General features: G+C 37.1%; 2 protein-coding genes across 5 annotated transcripts in view; one reads left to right on the forward strand and one right to left on the reverse strand.

Moving 5' to 3' along the window:
• The window catches only part of PPP4R4 (protein phosphatase 4 regulatory subunit 4), a 58,267-nt gene extending 56,373 nt beyond the window's left edge, over positions 1–1,894 (forward strand). For all 3 annotated transcript variants that reach the window (XM_058806418.1, XM_058806419.1, XM_058806420.1), the window contains one exon: positions 779–1,894. In XM_058806418.1, coding sequence (XP_058662401.1) covers positions 779–803 — 25 coding nt within the window. In that variant the 3' untranslated portion in view covers positions 804–1,894. The remainder of the gene's footprint in view (positions 1–778) is intronic.
• SERPINA10 (serpin family A member 10) overlaps positions 1–12,232 on the reverse strand; it is a 28,330-nt gene extending 16,098 nt beyond the window's left edge. The window contains exons 1-5 of one of the 2 annotated variants that reach the window (XM_058806422.1): positions 12,171–12,232; positions 9,080–9,840; positions 7,847–8,120; positions 7,003–7,150; positions 4,314–4,511 (exon numbers count right to left, since the gene is read on the reverse strand). In XM_058806422.1, coding sequence (XP_058662405.1) covers positions 4,320–4,511; positions 7,003–7,150; positions 7,847–8,120; positions 9,080–9,800 — 1,335 coding nt within the window. In that variant the 5' untranslated portion in view covers positions 9,801–9,840; positions 12,171–12,232 and the 3' untranslated portion in view covers positions 4,314–4,319. Of the gene's footprint in view, positions 1–4,223; positions 4,512–7,002; positions 7,151–7,846; positions 8,121–9,079; positions 9,841–12,170 lie in introns of those variants that run through there. The other variant, XM_058806421.1, reaches the window with a different exon arrangement.
• Between the last annotated feature and the right edge of the window lie 886 nt (positions 12,233–13,118).

A 13,118-nucleotide genomic window follows, 5' to 3' on the forward strand; every position in this document is an offset into this window, starting at 1 on the left:
CAAGATGAAATAGTTCTGCCACTGATCTGCTACTTTTGGAGTTGGTTACTTACAGTTTTTAATCATGTTTTCATCATGGCATTTAAGATGCTGAAAGTTCCCAGTTCCAGTGGGACTGGCTTGTGTTTTGTGTCTCATTTCTATGATGGAGCTACTAGGTATCCTGGCACTGATATATTATCATATCATATATGCAGTTTTAAAGCAGTGAAACAGAACAATATATTGTGTTATTTGTAAATGACAGTGTAAAATATTGATGCAAATTAGTTTTTCCAAGAGTTCTAAAAGTTACACCCATCTTGGAAATATTTCTGTCTGATACAAATTGTTTTTAATTGACATCTACAACTCTTTGAAACTGAAAACAGTATATCTAAAGATTAAAAAATTAAGGCATGAAAAATCCAGAAATTACCTAAATGACCTTGTGGTCAACAGAACAGCTAGAAATCACAGTGCAATGTGCCAGACTTTTGGCATAGCCAAAAGTAGCCATTAATAGACTGCTTGTGCCACCTTAATCATCTCACTCAGATGCATCTCTACAAGAACTTCTCTGGACACCTCAATGGAGAACTTCACCCTTCTTGAGAAGAATGCCCTCAGAATATATCCATTTGGCTTTTTCACTGGGTGCAGTAGAACAGCTCAAAATTTTTAAAGTACAGCAGCTAAGAGCTATGTTAAAATGTTCTGCACAATAGCAGTTTAATATGTTATGCAATTTAGTAATATAGTAACAACATATTATGTGTGTTTCTTCTTTTATATGAAGAAAAAACAGAAAATCAAACTCCTAGATCACCTGACAGAAAAATGAGGGAACCAGAGACTGGAGGAAGCAACGTTCTGGTGGCATAAGGTGGGAGCAGCAGATGGGACTCTCTAATGCCTGAACTGAATAAAATGCATCCTGCAATGTTAAAAATTTAAAATAAATCTTTTATATAAAATTCCAAGCTGTAAAATATGTTCTGATAAACAATGTAATGGTTGCAGAATTCTAACATCGTAGTGAAATGATATGAACTATAACTTCAGCTATGTGCTCTTAACCGCTGCAGCTAAGGAGAAGATTTTGTTTTCTTCAGTTAGGCCTTTATAGTTTGAAGTCTTGGATTTAGAATGCACATTATTTAATTGGCTTCTTTACAATTTTAGCAACCATTAGTTCCCATATTTTAAGGAAGAAATAGAAGGAATTGTTATGAATATGAAAAAGGAATCCCACATTTTAAAGAATCTGCAAACCTAATTTAAGACCAAAGTCCAGAACCATTATAAAAAAAAAACATAGACTTTTGAAGCATTGTGCTGTGAATTTGGAATTAATGTTTTTACAAGTGCTAAGTTCATAAAAATCCTGTGTGAGTTTCAAAGCAATCTAAAAGCAAATGTCTCCAGATGATGTAAAAAAAAGCTGTATTTCATAAGTTTTGTTGTAAAAATACTTGTTTTAATTTTAGTATTTCAAATTGTATTTTCACTTTAATAATTTATAATAATGAATCTAATTTTTAATCAGCTGCTATTGCAAGCTGTCATGGTTCAGTGATGTCATCTGCATTTGTTTGTATTAATGCTAATGTTTCTATCAAAATTTATGTGGAAAAACATGCAATCATATTTTGAAGAGTTCTATTTATGCCAATACTTGAGGGAGATTATGAAGCTATTGTCAGCTTCTCTTTCAAAATGGAGGCAGCATAAATATATTGATATCAGAAATATATGGTTTTTAAAATTTATTGGTGTATGATAAAGATAATCTGGTCTGTGTATGCATATGTGAGTGTGGTTACTTTTTATAATGTAAAAACATGAATGATGATTTACTCAAAATAAAACCTAGGACAATGCTGTACATGCATGTTCTTGAAAGAAAAATTCTCAGGGCATCTTTTATAATTAAAATTAATAAAAGCACTTACCTATGGAGGGTATTTATTTAAAATACTAATAATGCTGGGTGTGTGCTGTCTTGTGTGAAGTACAGAATGTTTCTTTGGATTAAGCACTATCTGAATGCTTAAGCTTCCTACACCTCAGTTAGATTTAGCAGTATTCTCTGTCTTAAGTCAACAGGCATTATTTGGGTTCTCTGGAAATACTTAATTTTTCAGTTTGTTCTGCAGCCTGGGATAGGATCCTGTAAATCACAGATTTCTTTAAAAGCTTCTTTGAGTTTATGATGTTTAACATTAAGTATTGATAGAGGTGTGCAGATGACCTGGGCTGGCTCCTCCTGGCTTCTGCACTGATGCAAGCAGACACCCCCAGTTCCCCAGGCACAGCTGGCGCAGGTGCCAGCTACAGCTGCTGCCCCGTGGGCCACAGGAGACCCAGGCTGTTCTCAGTGTGACCTTTGGCAGCACCAAACTCAGATCATCAGTAGCCAGCTCTAGAGCAGGACTCAGCACTGTGTTTGCTCTTTTCATGTCTTGCAGAGCAATGCAGAACAACCAGTAAGTGCAGAAAATTAAAGCTCTTTCTCCCCTTAATAAGCAGGTAATGAGTTCTGTAAGCAGTCTGTCTTTTGTTCCTTCTTGGCTGTCACTGTCTGTCATTTTAAACTGACTTATTTAATGCTGATAACATGTGCTCTACTCAATAACCTGAAATTCTTTCAATGTAATCTTGAAATGCTCTGTTTAGACATTTTTGGACTGGTCATTTTCCTTGTGCAATACCTCTGGTGTCTTGTGCATACTTTCATCACTCCTTTGCACTGCAGACCTCCATCCAAGCAGTCTTTTTAGGGGCCACTTACTTCTGGGTTAGTTCTGTTAAACAGCACCAATGCATTTGAACCCTTCAGAGCACTGTTTATACCTGCTGGAATAACAGCAGAAGGTCAACTGTGCAGTGGCATTTGTTGTTTTTCATTTAGACAAGTGGCAGGAGTGATTCTCTTTCTGGATACATTAAATGCAGTCTGGAGCTAGGTTAGATGCACCTTCATAGTGTAGTCAGATAGCAGAGCCTGCCTCCTAAGTCCTTTGGTGAGTGGGGTACATCAGTGTCTGGGCTCTTGTGGGCAGACACCAAATGGTGACTGAGGTGATTTTTAGAGATTTACCAGTTTTATCCTATAAGGTATCTTTTGTATCTTCTCTAGCAGAGGTATCTTGTGTTTACTGATAGACACCTGTGAAGTTCCTTGCCAAATGATTTTGAAAAGTCTTCTGCTCCTTTTTGGGCAATTATTTTGTGAAGATTGTATGAGCAAGCAGAATAATGCTGACATCTGTTATTTACATAAACCTAAAAGTGTCTTTTTGCATTGTTTTGTACTTTATAGATAGGACTCTGCTAATTAAAATCTATTAAATGTTAAGATCTTGTCATTCTGTTGGATGCACTGCTCTACTCAAATAAAGGAAATTGTTAGATCATGGAAATATTTTTCTGGAAATATTTCTGAAATATTTTTCTGAAACATCATAGCAACACCTTTGGATTTTAGGATCAACTCTGTGACTAGATTTATTACACTCCAATGGAGGTACGTTTTTTTCCTACCAAAGTCTACCTTATTTCAGTTACAGAGTCCTGTTACAAAGTTCACCCTGGTGTCTAGATGATATTACAGGCAGAAATTCTGGGGTTAGGAGAGGGCTAGCTTTGTGCTATGAAACAGGATAGGCCAGATTTTTAAAAATCAGAATACCTAAGTTATTCTTCAGAACAAATTTTTTTTAAATTCAAAGAATATTTTTAATGCACATCGTGTACTCTGAGAAAATGAGGTGATTTGATAGTCTGCATAAATGTTTTGAAAGAGGTCACACTCACAAGGCAGACTTCATGATAGACTTCTTTTCTACAGTAATAAAATAAAGATCTCTAGACAAAGGTTGCAAATTCTCTTTTAGGATTTGATACTGCTTCTGTTTGTATAACTGGCAAAATTCTGCTAACATTGAGGTCATTGGGCTCTTCAGTCTCTTTGTAACAGAAGAAAACATTGAGGAATCTGCAGTGTTTGGGAATGAGCTTCCTGAATATTTTGGCATTTGAAAGGGGCTTTTTATTCAGATTTATCACTAAAATGCTGATTTTAGAAATTTCTTCTGTGGTTGTTGGGTTTTCTTTTACCAAAGGTAGATTTTACAAGACACATTTTTGTTGCTTTCAGCCTTAATGAATTTAGCTTGTTTTGTGGCATTAATAAAATATTGCTAGGATGACCTGGTGCTAGCTAGGAGAGACAGAACAGATTTTCACATTTCGCATTTAATTGTCTTTTTATTATAAAATAAATTATTAAAAATAAAGCCTCTTACATACCAAGGAATAGAAACAATTACCTTTATTCACATTTCTGTTGGATCAACCACCCTGCCAATGAACAGTAATGTTTTAAAAGTTTCTTCAAAAATCATAAAAAGGAATGGCCGGTCTACTTTGATGACAGGAGGCACTGTGAATGCAGTTATTTCTGAGCCACTTGCTGCTGCAGCCTCAGTTCCTTCCTCATCCACTTCAATAACTGCATTTTGGACAACCTGAAGTGCAAGGCAGAAATAACTATGTGACAGAAGTAAATACTAACCTAAAGAGTATTTTTCCAGCTGAAGGCATTCAGTTGAAGTAGGCTTCTGTGAAGGACTAAAATGAGCAGTTAATCTTTGTTTTTTCTCCTGCATATTTCTATTTTGTACATTTGGTAGCACAGACTACCAAATGTACAAATTTGGTAGTCTATCTAAATATGTAGAGCAATGAGGTACAGTCCTGGATTAGTTAGAATATTTTCCACTCTCACTGAAATTGCAGCCTGGCAGAATCTGATTTTTAATTTTTTCATTTTTTCCATTTTATTCTTTCAGGCTGCTTATACCTGTGAGTGCTTCTGCTGTGTTAGTGTCTGTACTGGTGAACTGCCTGGTCATTGAGTGGATTTACAGCTCCTAAACTCCCAATTCTAGGAATTACTTATGTGAAAACAGTTGAAGGACTTCACCAGTGTTGAGGTTTCTGCTACATATTTTTAAATAATATTTTTGTCTTTCACAATTCCCAGGGACAGGATGCTCCTCTGGCACTCTGTAGCTGATGCACATATTGCTTCTAATATCAGTTAGCAGTTCCTGTTAAAGTGTGATTTTTTTGATAACACAATAGTTAACTGCTGAGAATCAGCATGAAAGTTACATGATCAAGAGGAAGGGACAAAAGTGCTGCAGATTGCCATTATATTTCCCAACAGTGAAATAGTTCATACCAAACTGAAAATCTCTGCAATTTTATCCATTAAATATTTATTCTTAGCATGTTAGATCTTCTCAGAAAGGTTTTTTTTTCAAGCCACTGCAAATTTGAAAACCTTTAGATCAAGCATGAGAGTTTTTGAAACTTGTATAGAAGTGTTTATTATCCCACCCTGTTAATTGGCTAAGCACGAAGGCTTCTATATGGTGTAGGGAGACTTGTAGGAGCAGCACCAGAGGATTCTTTCTCATAGGTTACAAATACCCAAAGGAAGGGTGCAAAGAAGGTGCAGTCAGGCTCATCAGTGGTGCCCAGTGACAGGACCAGAGGCAGTGGGCACCAAGTGAAACACAGGAGGTTTGAACAGAGGAGGATCCCTCTGAACCCCAGGAAATGCTTTTTCATGTGAGGCTGACTGAGCACTGGCACACTGAATTCCTCCTCTTTGGAGATATTCAAAAGCTGTTTGGACATGGACCTCAGCAACTGCTCGAGGTGACCTTGCCTGAGCAGAGGAGTTGGACCAGGTAACCTCCAGAGGTTCCTTCCCACATTAACCATTCTGTGATTCTGGGAAGCCTCTCCTGGAGTTGTGGTTCTGGATTGTCTCTGCCATACAACCCTCCACAACCAGGAGCAGTTGCATGCTACAATTTTCTTACATAAATTTATAAAGCTACATTTTTAAATCCTGTGCCAGAGTAATTTTATTTGGATCTTGTTTATAATTCATCTTGTTTCAGTAATTTTTTTAAACTTTTACTGTAATGTATGAATTTGTATTAGAATTCGTTGTTTTCCATCTCATTCCACACACTCCATTCTTGTGGGCACAAGTATCTCTGTGTTTTGTCTTTCATCTCCTTTCTTTGACCATGCATTTTAATTTTCTATTATCAGCAAGTTGTCCTTTTTATAGACTAGCTGTTTGTTTTTCATAAGATATCTCTGGTCACATAGACCTATTCCTTCTTGATATTGATGTGATTGACAAGTCCTTTGTCTTCCATTCTCTACTGCTTCTTGTTCTGCCTCTGTTTTCCATCAGTCTTTTGAATTTCATATTTGCTCTCCCTTAAACAGTGGCATAAAGTATCTCCTCCTGCTCCTCTTTTTCCATGGGGCTGTGTTCTGCCTTCTTGGCCATTCAGTGCCCTTGCCTTTACCTGTCTAAAGGTTCTTTGAAAGTTTCAGCATACAAGGTGGAACATCTGTATGGGTTGGAGTGCAACTATATTGTGCCAATCCTTGCCTGTGAGATCGTGTTTTTTCTTTTCCGTGGTATATAAAGGGAAAAACAGGAGTGCCTTGACTTCTCTTCTTCACTGTTACCTTTTTGAGATTTTATTATTTAAACTTTCTAAGGTTCTTTATTTTTTGAGAAGTATAACTGTCTCTGGAATGCGTATGAGGAGTTCTTTCCTTGAATTTCCTTCCTTGCCCTGGATTTTACCATTTGACTCTCATTTATATTGTCTTTCTTGTTCACAGTTTTTGTGAAATTGTGCCCATTCTCTGCCAACCATATTCCTCTTGAGGCAGAGCTTTTCTCCTGTGATGGGTTAGCTCTGGGAGGTGCTGAGCACCTATGAGATGTCACTGCCTCTTTCCCTTACACACCTCATACTTGAAGTGGGATCCATCCTGATTAAGATGTGTAGATTGCACATACCTGGCTGATGAGGTACTTTGCTATTAGTGTCCCCATAAATTTATCTGACCATCTTGGCTGGGCTGTTTATATACTATTATAATCCAAACAACAAATAATTTTAGTGGGCTTACCTGTGAAACCGCTACATATTCGTGATCTGTCAGATGACTAAGATCTGCTGAACGTGTAAAAAGCTTTTTAATTCCAAGACTTTGAAGCAGTTTCTTCATTTTGTATTTTTGCTCTAGTTTAAACTTTGGAAATGAAATATCCACTTTTCTGTTAAAAAAATAAATTAATGCAAACAGTCACTTGACTGCTGAAATGCACACTACTCAGGAATTAAGCTTTACACAGAAAAAGAAGGGACAAAAACTGGAGAGTCTCTGCTGGCATTTAGGTTGCAGAAAGTAATTTCTAACCTGTTGGATGCCAGTGATGCTACAAATCATTTTCTTTTCAGTATAAATACTTCCACCAACAGTCACAGTGCCCTGATACCAGGGCAACACACTAATTTATGGACTGGTGAAAAGAATTTTCACTTCGGTAACTATATTTCACAGGAATCATTTGGGTTTACCTTTTTATATTCAAATTTATCAATTCCTCTGGGTTTCCCCAGGTAGGAAATGTTTAATAAATGTCTAGATTTATAGTGGGTTTTGTTTGGCAGTACTAAATTTAAGGAGAGAGGAGACCTAAGGAAGAATATGGAAAGACTCATGCCTTCTCTCACAGAGACATTTTTAACTGAGATGAGCTGAAGTTTTGTTGCCTCTGAGTAAAAACTTTCACATGCCACTTGGGCTGTGGATAGACCATTAAAGGACCTCTACTCTGTAGATAGCTCTTGCCACAGAGATGCTACCGTGGGAAAAGGGTAAGGAAGACCAGCTAATCTTTGCTGGGCTTTGTTGCTTTTCTGCAGTGGACATCAAAGACATTAGGGGCCCACGGGTGTCAAAGCAATACCTGGATTTCATGCTTCCAAGCCAGGATTCCACAAGCTCTGCAGTCAAATGGTCTTCAATTGAAATGTAGTCTCCCTCTTTTTCTGGGATAACAATCAGCATGTGGGCATTCCCTTTGTAAGGTATCTTTATCACAGTGCATCTTAAGTTCTCATCAAAAGTGGAATTAATTTTATCTGACTTGAACATCATGGGTACCTGTACGCTTCTGTATTTGTTTATGTGGAAAGTCTCAATTTCCGTGAATTTGGAATTAAATGGATAGACCCACTTGCCTGAGGAAAGAAAGAAATGAAATCATTATGTGTGTTTAGATTTGTTCAGAAAAATATTCTAAAAAGTTAAAAAACCTATAGGGTATTTTCTGTATCTAGCTGAAGTGGCTGTCAGTTGTGTCTGGGATAAGTGGATGACAATTTCAGTATATTTTATGTTTATTGTATATAAATTTTTTTACAGAAAAAACCCCAAAGTAATCTACAAAATAAACTGCTTCATTTGCACAGAAAGAAGGGAAATATTTTTCTAAGGTTGGTTAGTTGCCACTCAAGTTCAGAATTTATGTTATCTTTGTTTTATCAATGGCTGGTGAGCATCTGACCTTTTGTAACATGCAACCTTCTCTGAAATTGTCTACCAGCTGTTCAATATCCCTTATTTAATTTATTATCCAATATTTTGGATGGGGATTCACTGACTTCTCCATGGAATGGTTTCTGACCATCTCTGGTATTTCTTTCCCTCCCCCTGTAAGGTAATATAATGGGATTCTTGGGTTCCTATGGGACAGATGATTCTTGATGAAAATAGGGAAATTATTTTTGTTTCAATGATTTTGTATACTATGTTAAATCAGTGCATGATTTTATGCCCAGTATTCAGCATTTAAGACTATTATGATTAAGACTTTTTCATTTTAATGGGTGAATTAAAATAAAACATTGTTTCCTGTCATAAAGAGGGATAACTGGGAGATAGACTGAGATAGCCTGATACAGGGCTTTTTGTTCTCTTTGAGACTCTATTTTATGGAAGATAGCATAGAAAAATTGTGGTTTCCTATCATAAAAAATAATTTCCTATTATATGAGCTTAATAGAAAAAAGTAATCTTAGATAAAGACATAGAGAAAATAGAACATCTAAATTCATTTAAACTCCCCCTAATGTAGCTGAAGTTAGAGTCTTGATTCTCCTAATAAATAATTATTCTGCATAATAAAACCAGCAATTACCTTTAAAGAAAATGTAGTCCACAAGCACCACTCTGTTATGGCGGTCCAGCTCTTCAAAAAGTTTTGGGATTTTTCCTTTTGTCATTTTGTTAATTTTTTGATTGATGAAAAGTTTTGCCTGTGTTAAGTTTTCGAAGTCTACTTTCAGGAATTCCATATCAAAGTACTGCTTAGATAAATTCAGGAAAGACTCCTTGAGTTTGAAGTCCTTTTGAATAAAAGAAAGAACACCTCGCATGAGGAGAAATTCTTCATTCATTGTGATGTTACCTGTCAGTTGTTTAAACAAAGCTGGTAAATGTTGGCTATCCACTCTGTCCTTCACATCATGGAGGTTTAGACCTTTTACAATTTGTCTGTGTGTTTCTTCTTTGGTTGCCATCATATAGACACTCATGAGAGCTGACACAGAAAATGGAGAGATGATTACATTGTTATCATGTGTCATTGCAATTTTTCTGTAGAGGTTAAATCCAAAATTTGTGGTCTTTTCAGTGAAGTTGTGAAGAGTGAAATCTTCAAGACCTTGGTCTTCAAAACCTTGGTGTTCAAAAGGCTTAGAGATATTTTTGTGATGATACCACTCTTTGGAAATACTGATGTTATTTCTTTCCAAGAAATTACTCTCTTTTTCCTCTGTTGGAAATTTAGGTTTGATATCAGCCTGGATGAATTCAAAACATATTTCACTTAAGAGAAGTATATAGATTACTGTTTTCATGTTGACATCCAATAATGAACTATTTAGAATTGGTTTTTTCCTAGAAAAAAAGAAAGGCAACAAAATGACTTTTTAGTTTGTTCTTCCATTCACAATGCAAAGGGTAAAAGATGTAGTGGTCTTTCTGCATCTTCAGGGTATATACTCCAAACCTGGCCAACAAAATGTTTAGAGAAGACCAGGCAGATCTTACAGGACACCCAGGGCAAACCTTAGCATCAAACATTGTGTAAATTTGCAAATGAAATGCACTTTGCATATAGTGCAAATATGATTATCATCCATGTTTCCACAAAGCAATATATGAATTCTCTCCCATACAGCAATGTTGAATTGCACCTCATGGAAAATTTTTGAATGGCTACAATCTTTGGAGATGCATTTTCCCATTATAAATTAAATGGGATGTTCAAGACCACCAAACCTGCACAAATTCCTTTTGTATAGCAGTGGGCAAAGGGATAAATGAGATTAAAAGATGGATTATATGGCCCATCATTAAAGTAGTAAGTGATTCAACAGTCTAGAATCACGTGGCAATCATTAACTACTCCTTTTAAGCTAAGGATCTGTAACAGCAAATTACGGTCACTGTATAACTTGTGATTTGGCATATGGGAAAGCTGGTTTTATCTGGTTTATTCAGAGTTCAGCTGAATTTCACAGTTGGCTGATTCAGGCTGTGGGAGTTAGTCCTGAAAAGGTATGTTGATGTGAGTACTGAGACATTTGGGTGCCAAGTCACGAGGTGCTTTTGGCAGTCAGGTGGTGTGCTATTTTCTTTGGAGATAATAGGTCACGTTCTGTACTTGCTGCAGCACAGATGGGCTGTCATGACTTAATCAGGAGGCAGCGAATTCAATGAATGTTATGCCTGCTCTCGAGTGCATGGCAGAGAACAGAGCAAAATATGCAGCAAATATGTTGTGAATATTTTTTTTATTTATTTTTATTTCCATTAACTCTTGATTTATTTCTAAAGAGATTCCCAGTGTCTGGATTTTCAGGACTGGAGTAGGGAAGGGGATGACTTGACTTCAGTTCCTGCCTTGCTGGTCAAAGCGGTGCCTGCGACATCTGGAGTGCTGGGACACTCACTGTCCCCTGGCAGGCTGAAGCAGTGCAGTTCAGAGCTAGTGCAGTAACTGCTGAGCATTCCCTCTGCTTGCGTAGTGACCCACTTCTGTGGGAAGTAGCACAGGCACAGGGGTCCTGTTCCTGCCGCAGTGCTACACCTGCCCTGGCAGCAAAGAAGGAGGTTCTTTCCTCTGGGAATCATCCCTGCTTTGAAGAAGCATCCTTGGACTGCAGAGTCAGCTCTAGCAAAGAGGCAGGGACTGGAAAATTTTGCTTTTGATCATATTCAATCGCTGCAGCATCAATTCATCCCTCTAAATACAGTTAGCATCAGGCCTAACTGCTCACCAAGTATTGCAGAGCACAAGCCCTTCCTCATCTTTTCTAGGCAGGGTGCAATTCCTGCACACAGTGTTACATCTGGCAGACATCACTGTTGCTTCTCTCTGGGAGATCTGGAACAGGACTTGGCTCAAGTGGCCACCAGTTTTCCCCAGGAGATGTGAAGGGACTGGCTGGGCAAAGTGCTGAGCTGCCTTCCATAGGGCTCTGCCTTCCCAACACAGAGAGGTTTTGGACAGAAAGGGCAGGACAAACGCAGAAGCTCTTGTTTACAGGTTTATCCTAAACTATTCAACACTCAAAAAAAGATTCCTGAATCCTCAGGCAAACACAAACACATCTGCTGCTGATTTGGGTGCAATGAACATGGGAATAAAAACCTTGCAATTGCACTAAGTAACCATCTGAGATTGCAAACATTTAAAGTTAACATTAAAGGATCTGTATCATTCACCTTTACTGATAGAAATAGAGCATGTCCTCTAGAACTAGAGGACATGTTCTCAAAAACAGTTCTGGGAGTTCTCAAAAACAGTTCTCTCAAAAACAGTTCTGGGAATAATAAAGTAGAATTTATGTACATTATAGACTTGTATTTTTAGATCCAAGTGAAGCTTATTGCTAATTTCAGACAACTCAGTTTATTTGGAGAGCAGACAGTTCATTAATAAATGTGTGTTAGAGCAAAGTGAATATTACTTCCATTTAAAGAAATATTTATTTTTAGTAATATCAATATCAAAGAAAGAAGCTTCTTGTGCAAATGCTTTTTTCTTCTGAAGGCATTAGAGCAAGAGAAAAATCCATTAGAAGCTGATTAAGGTCTACAACCATTTAAAGCATCACATCTAGAGAATCATTGATAAATGTATAACATTGTATTATATATATATATAAGATATAATAATATTTCCTTTACAATCTAAATGCTTCATATAAATTTTATCTTACCTATTAGGTAGCTCTTCTGTTACGTTACTCAATCAGTTATGTTTAAAAATGAGATGAAGATGTCTGTCCCATTTAGAAGTTTTTGAACAAATATTTACTCTTCCAAAGACAGATAATCTGGTTTTGTCTGTTATAAATTAACTGCTTTATAAACACTGATTATGTGTTTCCTATAAATGGCATAATAAGGGAGGGTTATATTCCAGTAAATATGTTCTGTCTTAAATGAGAAAGAAGAGAACAATAAATTCTTTGCATTTAGCCCTTCAGCACCCTATCAGGATGTGGCCCCCCATATCCATTAGCCCATAAGAATTATTTTTAAGACAGGATCTGTGCTACTCAGTAGAGTATCCAATCTGGTTTAAATTATCCCCTTACGTAAAAGAAAATGTCAATATTCACCAAGGCAGGGGGAGCACGAGGGAGGGAGAGAGGGAGAAGGTCCAGAACATTGGTAGGGGTGTTACCAGCATCCTTGCCCTGCAATTTGGCCGTACTTTGAGAGGAAAGGCCAGGGCTCCACTCCCTCTTTGAAGAGCGTGCCAGGTATTTGGTGATGTATCAGTCTGCCAACATCAATGCCTGATAACCACTGAGGGATGTTCTCCCATAAAATACAAAGTGGGCCAAGCTGATATCCATGCAAAACTTATACAGAGCTATGGGAGGCATCAATAATTTTTAACAATTTTCAGTTGGTCTTGCTTGAACAGATTTGGGTCTTGAGCCTTATTAGTTGGGCAAGGCACATTCTTTAAGACATATAGCTCATTCAACAATTTCTCTAGCATGGGATGGTCTAAACTCTTCACTATTTTGATTATTGGCCTAATTCCAGATAAAACATACACATGGAATTCCCTATCTTCCCCTCGTGGTCCTAAATAGTTTTCAAAAATACTCCCAAATGAAATAGAACACTGAATTTTGATTTGGATTGTAAAA

Source organism: Ammospiza caudacuta, chromosome 6, assembly GCF_027887145.1.
Source record: "Ammospiza caudacuta isolate bAmmCau1 chromosome 6, bAmmCau1.pri, whole genome shotgun sequence".
Lineage (NCBI taxonomy): Eukaryota > Metazoa > Chordata > Aves > Passeriformes > Passerellidae > Ammospiza > Ammospiza caudacuta.